This window comes from Trichechus manatus, unplaced genomic scaffold (assembly GCF_000243295.1).
Source record: "Trichechus manatus latirostris isolate Lorelei unplaced genomic scaffold, TriManLat1.0 scaffold00265, whole genome shotgun sequence".
NCBI classification, from domain to species: Eukaryota; Metazoa; Chordata; class Mammalia; order Sirenia; family Trichechidae; genus Trichechus; species Trichechus manatus.
In genome coordinates, this window is record NW_004444201.1 from 77,928 (window position 1) to 91,562 (window position 13,635).

The 13,635-nt window shown below is 38.9% G+C and overlaps 1 protein-coding gene across 1 annotated transcript in view; it reads left to right on the forward strand.

The window, feature by feature from the left end:
• Positions 1–13,635, forward strand: part of BMS1 (BMS1 ribosome biogenesis factor) — an 81,910-nt gene that overhangs the window by 6,900 nt on the left and 61,375 nt on the right. The window contains exons 4-11 of the mRNA XM_023724844.1: positions 1,329–1,408; positions 4,156–4,344; positions 5,003–5,145; positions 5,812–5,933; positions 6,220–6,413; positions 9,914–10,053; positions 12,122–12,891; positions 13,093–13,194. Coding sequence (XP_023580612.1) covers positions 1,329–1,408; positions 4,156–4,344; positions 5,003–5,145; positions 5,812–5,933; positions 6,220–6,413; positions 9,914–10,053; positions 12,122–12,891; positions 13,093–13,194 — 1,740 coding nt within the window. The remainder of the gene's footprint in view (positions 1–1,328; positions 1,409–4,155; positions 4,345–5,002; positions 5,146–5,811; positions 5,934–6,219; positions 6,414–9,913; positions 10,054–12,121; positions 12,892–13,092; positions 13,195–13,635) is intronic.

The following is a 13,635-nucleotide window of genomic DNA, read 5'->3' on the forward strand; positions in this document are numbered from 1 at the left end:
ACCTGGCAACATTTCGTTCTGTTACACGTAAGGTCACCAACATACCAATGATCGAGAGGACGGCACAGGACCTGGCAACATTTCGTTCTGTTACATGTAAGGTCGCCAGCATACCAATGATCATGAGGACGGCACAGGACCTGGCAATATTTCGTTCTGTTACACGTAAGGTCACCAACATACCAATGATCATGAGGACAGCACAGGACCTGGGAACATTTTGTTCTGTTACATGTAACGTCACCAACATACCAATGATTGAGAGGATGGCACAGGACCTGGGAACATTTTGTTCTGTTACACGTAAGGTCGCCAACATACCAATGATCGAGAGGACGGCACAGGACCTGGCAACATTTTGTTCTGTTACACGTAAGGTCGCCGTGGGTTGGAGCTGACTCGATGCCAGCTAACAACAACAGACTACCTCCTGTGTGCCAGGCAAGCGGCTTGCCCTCCTGAAGCCACGTTCTTGTGGATGTGAGAGGGAGTTTTTTTTTTCCTCTTTTTTACATGGTATTTTGTCTGCTATGGGAGATGGTGATCTTTTTAAGCTCGAGGGAAGGTGAAACAAGTTCCTAAAATGGCAATGATAAATCTGAAGTCTCTTATTATAGTAATAATATAGTCAGGCTGAGGGTTTTCTTTATTTGTCTTGAAGGCATTCCTCATCTTTTTAACCTTTTTTTCTTTTTACCTTAATTTAGAAATAATTACATTCTTTTTCATTAGTTTTGAGGATGTTTTAATTATAGTGGGAACATAGTAAACTTTGATATAGGTAAAAGCATAGACTCACTACTGAACAGGAGGGTCACTGTCATCATGAAGCCTTCTGTCTGCCCATTCTAGCCAGAATTTTAGCTGTTTGAGCAGTTGTATTATCTGGGTAGACTTTCTGTATTAATTTAAAATTAAGAGGAACATAGCAAGAAAACCAAGATGGAATTTATTTTATTTTAGCAGTTTTCATCTGTGAACTGTTGACATATTCCTATAAATGCATACAGTATTTTACTGGATGCAATTGGGGATCTCTGGGTGGTGCAGACATTTAAGCCCTCGACTACTAGCCGAAAGGTTGGCGGTTCAAACCCACCTAGAGACATCTCAGAAGATAGGCCTGGAGATCTGCTTCCAAAAGGTCACAGCCTTGAAAACCCTATGGAACAGTCCTGCTCTGCACGTGTGGGCCACCTTGAGTCAGAATTGACCTGACGGTGACTGACAACAACTGAATGCAGTTAAAAAATCATCTTTGGAGTTAATGGATAGATGTTTTTTTCCAGGAAATTTTAAAAATAAGATTTTCATTTTTTCACTTATAGGTAAAAAGCGCAGACTTACCATTATTGAATGTGGGTGTGACATTAACATGATGATTGATCTGGCTAAAGTAGCGGATTTGGTAAGTCCATAGGGGCAGCCTGGGTTTCTGATGGAGGCTGCAGTGTGACAGTTTATTTATCTTACGTCGAAGGGCAGAAGGATTTACGATTATCAAAGGAATGGTGAGTATCAGCACTACAGTAGATTTGTCTGAATTGAGGATGATGATGATAAAGCGACGTACACAGTCAAGTGTGTTCTAAACCCTAAAAGCAACCACAGGATGGAGAAAGCCTTTAATGAACATAGCTTGTAAAAGTTCATTAACATATACATATATGTACCAACGTGAAGTACCATTTCTTGCACGCTTACTAGGCACTGTACTAACAGCTCTCTACAAATTTAACTCATCATGCTTTGAGTTAAGTAGGTATGATGAAATTGAGGCTCCCAGTAGTTAAGTAACTTGTCTGAGGATGGGAACCTTGCTCTTGATGGGGCCAGAACTTTTGTTTGTAATGATTATAATAAGGTGAGTACATGGATTGCTCTTGAGAAGTGATTAGAATTTGTAAGTAGAAAATCCACACAGAATTCAGCATGTGGCAAATGTGCAAACTCGATTGCATTTATAGAAATGATAATCTTCATTATCTCTAATATTCCATTAATTACTTTTTAAATGAGCAAAATCAAAGTAAAATTTTAAGAAAAAAAAATTAAGCCATATTGATTAGGAAGTGTGGGGTAATAGATACCTTGCTTTTTTAATTCAGTTCTTCCTGGAGAGCTGTTTGTTGACCTAGAGCTATAAATTTTATCCTTTGGCCCAGGAGGTCTGTTAAAATATTAAGTAAAAAGTAATTTAATGAAGATGTTACAGCTGTTCCATTTAAATATCAGAAAACTAAATACTATAAATTTTGAACATGTAATGCTATCATTAGTAAATGTAAGTGTGTTTTTATCAACCCAAAATAGTATAAACTTACTAAGCTATGTGTATTTGGAGTGGTTAAAATAGTTCAGCATATGATAGTCATTAATTTCTCTTTTATGTAAAACTTGCCAGTTTTAAAAGCACATTCATATTAGGAGAGACGTTTTCTGTACATCTTTTTAAGATTTTTAAAGAAGATTGAACGTACTTGGTTTAGTGTTCAAATGTACTGTAAGGAACGTATAAACACACACCCTTTTGTTATTTTAAAATACATTGTTCTGTGCTTAACTTTTCGCTTGGATTATTTACCTCATTGTGCAGGTAAATAATGAGTATTTATAAGCTCAACATCGTTTTTAACAGTTCATTCCATTGTGAGTTTACACCATGGTTTATTTAACCTGTTTATGTTGATTACTCTGGGCTATCATGAAGCCTCCTAATTCACAGTAAAGGCACACACATAATACACAGATGGGTGTGTGTGCACGTGTGTGTATTCGGAGAGGAATGTAGGCTTCACTTATCTTTAATTGATGAAGATTGACAGCTGAGGGGCTGCATGCCAGTCCCTGATCCTGCAGGTGGTTGCTTGCTGCCTGATACTCCCTGGTGTCAAATGGGATGTAGGGATAGTCCACACCAACCAGCCCGCCTGTCTTCAGATTGTTCCGGTGTTACAATGGAGAATGCTGCTCACTGGCTGGCTGAGGTCCGCAGTGGCAGCTCTGCTTCCTGGCATCTGACTTCCACCACACTCTGTAGCCCACCTTCATATACTTTGTGGTTTAGGATTATGGCTTTTCCTTAGTTTAATCAAGGATGGATTTTTCTGTTTCTGTTTTTTGTTCTAATTTTTAGTTAGCTACAGAGAGATGAGAGCAGTAATGTCTTTAGTGTCTTAAGAATAGAAGTCTCCAGGAATCAGCTCTGAAATTTTGCATGCTTGAAGAGTCATGAACTTTAAAAATTTGTTTTTTTGTTTTTTTTATTCCTAGGGATAAGATTGCTGGGTCAATGATTACTTTTTTTTCCCCCCTTTTTTATCGTTCTTTAGGTGAAGGTTTACAGAGCAAATTAGTTTCTCATTAAAAATTTGTTTTATTTGTTTATGTTTTCATATAGACTACCATTCACCATAATGTCACAGCCCTTTGACTCAATTCTAAACTGGGAGCTTTTTTTTCTTTTTTTTTAGTAGTTTCTAAGCTGATATAAGTTAATATGAAAGAGTTTTCCTACACACTTCCCAGCAAAAAACGTTATTTTGAGAAGATTGAAACAAAAATGTTTGGTTTTCTATGCTTCTTTAATATTTTTGTAATTCATTACTACTACTTCCCATTTTTGGGGTCTCACAGACCTGTTATTTGGTTTCCTTGTTAGAGATCTATTATTTGGCTTTAAAATACCTTAATAAAGAACATTGATTTCCTGAAGTGAGAACCCATCATTTTCTGAGTTACTTCTCGCATGTTAGAATTCTTGAAATGGAAGAGTTTATGTCCTGGTGGGCATCATTTTATGGTTGCCTTTTAGAACATGTCAGAATATGATATTTTCTTTGTCAAGGTGATCCCTAAGTAATCATCTGGTTTAGTCGACAGCAGGAGTCAGCAAACTCTTTCTGTAAAGGGCCAGATAGTAAATATTTCAGGCTTTGCCAGTCATATGGTCTCTGTTGCAACTTCTTAACTATGCATTTGCAGTGTGAAAGCAGCCATAGGCAATATGTAAATGAATTAATGTGGCTATGTTCCAGTACAACTGGTTATGAAAACAGGTGATGGGCCAGATTGGACCCACAGGCTGTGGTTTACTGACCCCTGGACTACATGGTCTGTTTTGGTAGCTTCCTTGAGAAATTGTTCTGTTTTTAGGTTCTGATGCTTGTAGATGCCAGCTTTGGGTTTGAAATGGAAACATTTGAATTTCTGAACATCTGTCAAGTACATGGCTTCCCTAAAATCATGGGAGTTCTCACCCACCTGGACTCCTTCAAGTATAATAAGCAACTGAAGAAGACAAAGAAGCGATTAAAGCACAGATTCTGGACAGAAGTCTACCCGGTAGGAAGAGAAATACTTTTTGAACACTAACTAATACTATAATCCTTTTCAAATAGACATCATGTGAAGGAGAGTTTAACAAATATCTCTACAGGATTCACTCCTGAGTTTTCTTTATATATCGGTTCCAGTCCCTGGAATATTTCCCTCGAGACAGTCTTTATTCTGGGCCTTTTGGTGTGTCTTACTTGTCCCTGTATCCCCCAGCGCCAGGCAGTGTCTGGCTGTAAGTATTTTGGGTTCATGACTTAGAGTTCATCAGAAGTTTCTCCTAGTTACAGGATTAGGAACTATAATGCACACATACTGCCACTCCTCCCTCCCCTCCATACTGCTGTGGCCAGTTGGTCACAGAATTCTTTCTGTGCTCAGGAGCCTCATTGCCCTTCTCTGTGCAACATTCCAGACAGATGCCACTGTCCTATCAACATAGGTGATCAATCATGAAACTAAACTTGCAGCTCAGCCACTAATTGGTCCTAACAGGATGAGTCTTAAAGGAAGCCCTGTAGGCTCTGGAAGCATTGAGACAGTTGTCTTGCTAGAAGGAGCCCTTACTTAGAATTGTTTCTGACTTAGGGCCTTTATTTTGGTGCAGTATTGACAAGAATTTAATTGAAATTTAACTTATTTATTTAATTTTTTTTTTAATATTTAGGGTGCCAAACTGTTCTACCTTTCTGGAATAGTACATGGAGAATATCAAAACCAAGAAATTCATAATCTGGGCCGTTTTATTACAGTTATGAAGTTTAGACCCCTCACATGGCAAACCTCTCACCCTTATATCCTGGCAGACAGGTAAAAAGTGAATGTAAGCTTTTTCTTCCTGGCCCATATATCCTAAAGCTAAAAAGGTTAAAAAAAAGAGCAACAATAGAGCTTATTCTGTGCCTGTTTGATTAGTGGGGGTAGAAGCGTACTTGATGGAAAGTATCTACTTTTCTTGAATCGTCACTTAAAGATGCTGTGCCTTCAAAAGTAAGTATTAAATGTTCTCATGAGGATTTTAAAGCATTTAAAAGGCTACAAGATGTGGGCCCCATCTTTTTCAACTCACATGTGCCTTGCACTTTCCTTCCTTTGTGCTTTTATTCATATTGCTTTTTCAGCCTAGAATACCCTTTCTCCACCTGCCAGAATCCAAGGCACATTAAAAAACCCAAATCAAAGATTAACTCTTTTCCATAAAGGTTTTGCTAAGTATGTTCTCTACTCCTGATTCCTGGTAGAAGTCGTTTCCTATTTCTGGGGTCTTAGGGAACGTGTGTCCCACAGACCATAAGAGAGACAGAGTCATGTGCCTGCTCTTTCTCCTTTGGTAGACTATGAACTATGCTTCCTTACTTCTGTATTTCCTATAAATGCTTAGTGAATGAGTGAATGTGATGAAGCACTGACACGTGAGGGAGGTACAGTGAACTTGCAGCATTCGTTTCTGTCTTGATTGAGTTTTTGTTTCTCTAGGATGGAAGATCTGACAAACCCAGAAGATATTCGAACAAATATCAAGTGTGATCGGAAGGTGTCTCTTTATGGCTACTTAAGAGGAGCGCACTTGAAAAATAAAAGCCAAATTCACATCCCAGGTATCCTCTTGTAAAACTACTGTATTTGTACAACTTTAGGGGTGGTTTCATGGAAAACTGAGAAGTGGTCAAACAAGTTAGAGCCATCTTACTGGAGGTTTAAAAGTAACCCAATTATGCATCAGTCAGCAAAGATGTTGAGTTGACTCTTCTTTGATGATGTGACAGTCCCAATGGGGAACGGCACCCCTTTTCATGTGTTTGAAGCCTTCGGACTTTGGAGTCTTTCTACCAACAGTTAATTCGCTTGTCAGTTAAAGCCTTTTTCCTGTGTTCTGTCTTCCAGGTGTAGGAGATTTTGCTGTGAGTGATGTCAGTTTTCTCCCAGACCCCTGTGCTCTTCCTGAACAGCAAAAGAAGCGCTGTTTAAATGAGAAAGAGAAGTTGGTTTATGCACCTTTCTCTGGCGTTGGTGGTGTGTTGTATGACAAAGATGCTGTCTACGTTGATCTTGGTGGCAGCCATGTTTTTCAGGAATCGGTGAGGGGGGGAGACTTTGTTCTGAACTCTCATCATTTCTTTTAGAATCTGTTTTTTATGACAACGTGCAGGGTGCGAGGCACGAGTAATGCTGGTTGTGATGGTTAAGGTTATGTGTCAGCTTGGCTAGGTCGTGATTCTCAGTGGTTTGGCAGTTACGTAATGATGTAGTTTGCCAGTTATGTAATGATGTAGTTATTCTCCATTTTGTGATCTGATGTGGTCATCCTTCATTTTCACATAATGGCCATTTTCACATAATGATCTGGTCTTTGGAACCTAACCATGTTGATAAGTGAGGAGTGGTCGTATGTGCATATAGTCATATAGATGTATATACATATGCATATACCTATATATTTTTATACATACGTACGTATGCACATATATATATGCGCCGATACACATACACACCTTCATGCGTACATTGCATACATATATACCAACACATATATTTTTTGGTTGTTTTTGCTGTTGTTTCAAAATAGTATATGCCATAGCAATTACCAACAGGTCCTTTTTTCTTATGTACTTTTTAGTGACATTATCTACCTTCGTCAAGCTGTGTACCCTTTACCCTCATTCAGTGTTACTTTTTCCATCACCAAAAAAAATAACAAGTGTCTACTATCTGGAGAATGAATCCTCTCCGCCCCCCAGTCTCTGGTAACCACTAATGAACATTAGTTTCTATATATTTACTTGTTCATGTCATTTCATAAAAGCCAGAACATACAATATTTGTGTTTTTGTGATTGACTTATTTGGCTCAACATAATGTCCTCCAGGTTCATCCATGTTCCAAGATGTTTGGGGAACTCATTTTTCTTTATTGCTGAGTAGTATCCCATTATATGTATGTGCCACATTTTACTTATCCGTTCATCCGTTGATGGGCACTTAGATTGTTTCCATCATCTTACTGTTGTGAATAGTGCTTCGATGAACATAGGTGTGCCTAGGTGTGTTCATGCCACCTCTATTAGATCCCGAAGGGTGGAATTGCTGGGCCATTTGGCAGCTCTACTTCTAGTTTTTTGAGGAACCACCATAGTGTTTTCCACAATGGCTGTCCTATTTTGCATTCCCACCAGTAATGGATAAGCGTTCCAGTTTCTCCGCATCCTCTTCAACAGCTGTTATTTTCCTTTTTTTTAAAATCTTGGCCATTCTAGTGGGAGTAAAATGGTATGTCATTGTGGTTTTGATTTGCATTTCTCTGCTGGCTAGTGGCACAGAGCATCTTTTTCTGTGTCTGTTGGCTGTTTGAATATCCTTTTGGGTGAAGTGTCATAATGTCCTTTGCCCAGTTTTTGATTGGGTTGTTTGTCTTTTTGTTAAGTTGTAGAAGTTTTCTGTATGTTTAGATATTAGACCCTAATCAGTTATATCATTGCCAAAGATTTTTTCCCAGTCCGTAGGTTGTGTCTTTATTCTTTTGATAAACATAAGTGGTTTAACTTTTATGAGGTCCTGGTTATCTATTTTGTTTTCTGTTGCACATGTGTTCGTTGTAGTGTTTGATAATCTGTCATTGAAAAAAATTAGGTCCCAAAGCTTTGCTCCAAGAATTTCGTGGCTTTAGATTTTATATGTAGGTCCTTGATGCATTTTGAATTAGTTTTTGTCTGCGGTATGTGGTACGGATCTTGTTTTATTTTTCTCTACGCGGAGATCCAGTTTTGCCAGCACCATTTGTTGAAGAGACTATTCCTTCACCATGAATGGATTTGACACCCTTGTAGAAAATCAGTTGGCCATAGATGTTTGGATTTATTTCTGGATTTTCAGTTCTGTTCCATTTGTCTGTGTGTCTGTCATTAAACCAGTACCAGGCTGTTTTGATCACTTCAGCTGTGTAATATATTTTAAAGTCAGGAAGTGTGAGGCCTGCTACTTTGTTTTTCTTCTTCCAGATTGCTTTGGCTATCTTGAGTCTCTTGTCTTTCCATATAGAATTGAGGATTAATTTTTCCATTTCTGTGAAGAATACTGTTGGAATTTTGATCAGGAGTACATTGTATCTATAAATCGCTTTGGGTTGTATTGACATCTTGTCTATATTAAGTCTTCCATGAGCACAGAATGTCTGTCCGTCTATTTAATATGAGTCGGAATCGACTTGACGGCAACGGGTTTGGTTTTTTTTTTTCAGTCACTTTCAGCATTATTTTATAATTTTCATTATCTTAAGTCTTTCACATCCCTGGGTAAATTTACTCCTAGATATTTTATTCTGTTAGATGCTATTATAAATGGAGTTGCTTTCTTAATCTCCTCTACAAATTGCTGGTGTGTAGAAACCCAACTGATTTTTGTGTGTTGACCTTGTATCCTGCGCAACTTTGTTAAATTTCTCTATTAGTTCTAGACGCTTTTTAGTAGATTCCTTGGATTATCTGAGGATAGGGATAGTTTTACCTCTTCCTTTCCAATTGGATGCCTTTTTTTTCTTTTCCTTGCCTTATTGCTCTGGCTAGGTAGAGCTGCTTTCATCTTTTTGACAACTGTAGGTAAAACCTATTTCCTGAACCAGTTGTTAAGGGCTGTGGAGCTCACTCCAGTTTCCTCTGGAGTGAACAGTGCCTCAGTGAGCACCCTTGTGCATGAGGCTTTGCTCACTCCTGGGGTACCTGTCTGCATGGTCATGCGCTGCATGACATCTGTTCAGGCAACATCTAACCACATATACATCCGTGGTCCGGCGTGTGCCCTCTGGGGGATGCCCACAGCCCAACTCGTCAGTGAGCCTGCCCCACCACCCCCACCTGTGGGACAGGTGCCCCTGCCACTGGGAGGAGTGGGAGCCCGATCCTGCTCCCAAGCGCCCAAGGTCAGCAGGCATCATAGGGCCTGGCTGGGGTGGGGGCACTGGGTCACTGAGACCGCTCCCCTGCTGCCTGGGCCCATGCTCAGAGCCTCCCCACTGTGACCTTCACAGGGCTGCAGGGCCACGTGCTGGGTGGGACCTGACCAAGTGCTCACCTGAGCGTCTGCAGCAGGAGCTGCCCAGGCTGTGTGCTGCACAGCAGCCCCTCGGCCCATGCTGCCGGGAGCCCCATGCCCTGCGGACCCAAGTGTTCACACAACACCTAGTATGTGTCCTGTTTCACAGAGCATGTTGTGGACATTCAGTGACACATGACTGTGCAGTAAATTCCGTAAAGTGAAATTTTTGAATCAAAGAGTAGCAAACTTTTTTAAAAATGGGCTCCAGATTTTTATTTCTTTGACTTCTGAAATATGATTTTTGGGGGCTAATAATTCTCTTTCTATAGCATGGGACCTAAAGTTAGCTAAGAATTGAGACTTACAGGTTATTTATTCCATGAACTGAGGAATAATTTAATGAAGGTGAGGATCAGTTTCAGTATTTGTTGTGAAAATTTTCTTGTTAGGCAGCAAGAAAGGCTCTCAGGAATTAGGTTTAAGGTAATTTTGAGGAAGTGATTGAATCCCTTGTACTTTCTTCACTTTTCCTTTCTTGGTTGCCTTGACAGGATGAGGTGAAGCCCACCCATGAACTGGTCCAGAATCTCATTTCCACCCATTCCACTATTGATGCCAAGATGGCTTCAAGTAGAGTGGCACTTTTTTCTAATTCCAAACCACTAGGATTAGAGGATATAGATAATCAAGGGTAAGTCTGCTTTTTTAATTGTTTAATTTTTAATTTTAAAATGATGTGACAGATTATAGCTCCGGTAATTCTGTCATTGTAACATTTTGGTGGAGTTTATTCCCGTTTCTGTTTTGTCTCATTTTTATGTGCATGTGTTTCAGGGGGTTCTTTTCACGTATGTAATATATTTAAGTGGTTTCTCAAAACAAGATTCAGGACTCTTTTTTTAATGTCAGAGAAGGAAAACTCAGCTATTTTCTAGCAAAACCAGTGCATCATAATCCTCAAATATCACTAAAACTTTTCTATAGGTTGCTTTTTGTTTCTTAGGAAACCTGAAGCCACTTAGCTCTTTTGGTGGCCAGAGCACTAGAATAAGGCAGAATCAGGAGCTTGTTCAAGAGGCTGTCCAGGAGCCACATCCCTCCTCTAAGATTTTTACTTAGAGTGTGTTGTAGTAGTGTTTCCTGCGAGTAGATTTCCACTAACGTACACTATGTGAATTGTTTTTCAGTCTGGCTTGAGAATTTGTATACTTTGTCCGTAGTGGGTGTTTGCTAAACATTTGCTTGTGTTGATTTATGACCCCCAGTAAAAATCAGTCCGAAAAATGATTAAGATTATCTGGTATATAATTTATTACAAATATATACAAACATGAAGAAAAATTTTGGGAATATCATCTACTACCCTTACCCTGACTAGCAGGTCATATAGCACATTAGGTAAGAGCAATAAACATACTAGTTTGGGGAAATAATCCTTAAGCCTCAATTTCTGAATATCTCATAAGAGTCATGGTGATGAAATGCAATAATGAGCAGAAACTACTTTGCCTGGTGCCTGGGAGATAAAAAGTGTTCACTGCAGGGTCACCATGATTATGATCCATACTGTTATTACCTGACTGTTTTTGTTACTGAGTGCTCCTCTAGTCAATATTGTCTGCGTGAAAGCTTTTTTCCAATGTGGTTACAGTCTTAATGCATGGGAAATTTTTATTTCTTTATCCTTTTTCTATTTAGGCTTTTTATACTCTCACCATTTTATTGTTATTAAAGTATTTTAACTTACCAACATTCTCTTATGGTTAGATTTTTAGTATTTTTGTAATTTCATGATTTTATATATGCCATTACATTAATAGCTTCATACATATAGTTTTTTATTTCATCCCATGGTTTTAGCATCTTGGTGATTCTTTATCATTGCATCATTTATTGATTGCATTGGTAATTTCAAAATGACAATTTTCTTAGTCTGTGAGTCCTGCATTGATTAGCCAGCATTCTCTTTAAAAAGAGCCTTCACTTTCACTCTTTTGTTTTAGTATCATTGTTAATGAATGGATTTTCTTTTTATTCCATATGTTATCCATTACTATCATTATTCTTTCTGATGCCTATGTTGTCACAGATTTGGCCATGGGAGCCCTTCAGTCTGTCTCCTATGGCCCTTTGCACATCCCTCTTAGTCTTTGAGCACTTTCTTGCTTTCTGACACAACAATATTGTCCAAGCTTACCTTGTACATTCCCTGCCTTGGACCTAGAATCAGCTGTTTCTCTAAGGATCATCTGTTTCAAGCTTGGAAATTAATTAGTCTTCTAAACGATCTGCTAAACATCCACTTCTCTTTTGAACAAGAATTTGGGCAGTTTCTTCTTAAAATTAATTTTTTTTAAAGTTATCTCTTTATTCTCAGTAAGTTCTTTCGAAGTGGGGTGTTGGGAAACTGCATGAGTTTGCTTATTAACTATTCTAATACAGTGAAACCTGTGAGAGCCAGAACTCGATGGGACTATCTCATTTTTCTGGGTCTTGCAAGTTTTCTGCCTTTGCTATCACTGGTTTTAGTGGAAAATGGTTGAGTTTTCCTTCTCTGACAGGTTTCCACCTTACACAGGCTCCTCCTTACTTAGGTTTTACTGGGTTTATCAAACCGTTCCTTTCTGTTCAATGTCATTGTATACCATTCCTTGACATTTTTCCTATTTCTTTGCATTTTCATTGACTATACTGCCATATCTGGTTTAGCCGACTATTTTACAAATTAAGTTATTTTGCGTTTACTTGGTGTCATATAGGCTTCAGATGCCAAAAGAGGAAAAGCAAGTGGATTTGCTAACTGGTCGAGTGCGTCGGAAGGCCATTTTTGGAGATAAAGAAGATGAGTCTGGAGATAGTGATGACGAAGATGATGCACAAATGTCTGAAGGTGACAGTTTGGAAAATGGCTCTAGTGTTGATGAAACAGAAGAGGAGGAAGACAATGAAATGATTGATAAAGAGCACATGACTGTTGAGGGTATCAGACGGCAGAAGCTTGAGGAGATGGAAGAAGATATTGAGGTGGATTTGCCAGTATTTGCTGATAGCGATGATGATCTTGAGAGGAGCTCAGGGGATGAAGAGGAAGCTGAGAAAGCCAGTGGGAGCAGTGAAGAAGAGGAGGACTCTACTGCAGAAGCAGAGAGTGATATTTTAGACTCTAAGGCTGTTGGAGAAGGTGGTAAATCACGACTATCAGGAGTTAATGGTTTGAGTGACAGGTTGAATCAAGAGATATCTTTGACAATGAAAAAAGCAATTGTCACCATTTCAGATTCAGGTCATTGCATAGCTGAAGAGGCATTTGCATCTGAAGATGAATCTGAAGAAAGCTCCTCTCTCAGTTCAGAGGAAGAGGACACAGAAAATGAAGAGGTTAGGAAAAAGCTTCCAAAGCCTTCTCAAGAGGGCGGTGGTCGGAAACTGGGGCCAGAGAACATAATTGGTGAGACCAGTGATGTAGAAGATTTATTCAAAGAGGAGGAAGATTATAAGGAAGAAAATAACTATTCCACAGAAACGTCAGGTACGTTTAAATTGAACTGGCTACTTTTATCAACTTGGCATTGAGAATGTTACTATAAATAGAATGGCTACATTTGGGGGTTTGTTCTGGAGATTTTGATAACTGTTCAAGTATTGCATCTCATAAAAGTGAATAAACAGTGAGCTTGAAGGGGAGGGCACATACAAAACTTAACTAGGACGTTGACATTGGTCCTTTCAGGTACCCTCAAGTGGAAGGAAGACCTGTCTAGGAAGGCAGCTGAGGCCTTTCTGAGGCAGCAACAAGCAACTCCAAACCTTCGAAAGCTTATTTATGGGACAGGTAAAAGGGTTTTGGTTCAGAGCTAGAAACATTTTAGTTTCTTATATCATTTTCTGAAAAGGAGATGAGGAAATTGGTTGGAGGATTTGGGTGCTACTTTATATATCTAGAAGATGTTCCTGGCTGTTACATTTTATATTTGGCAGATTTTTTAATCATTAGCTCATAAACACCAAAAATCAGTTAAATCAGTTAAATGAAGTAGTTTTATTCCATAAATTTTTTTTATGTCGTTGCCTGGTATCAGGGTTATGCTGGCTTCATAGAGGGAGTCCAGTAGTATTCCTTCCTCTTCTATGTTTTGAAGAGATTGAGTAGGTTCGGTGTCAACTCTACTCTGAATGTTTGATAGAATTCTCTGGTGTAGCTATCTGGTCCTAGAGGATTTTTTGTTGGTAGTTTTTTGATGACATCTCAGTCTCTGCTTTTGTGATGGGTCTG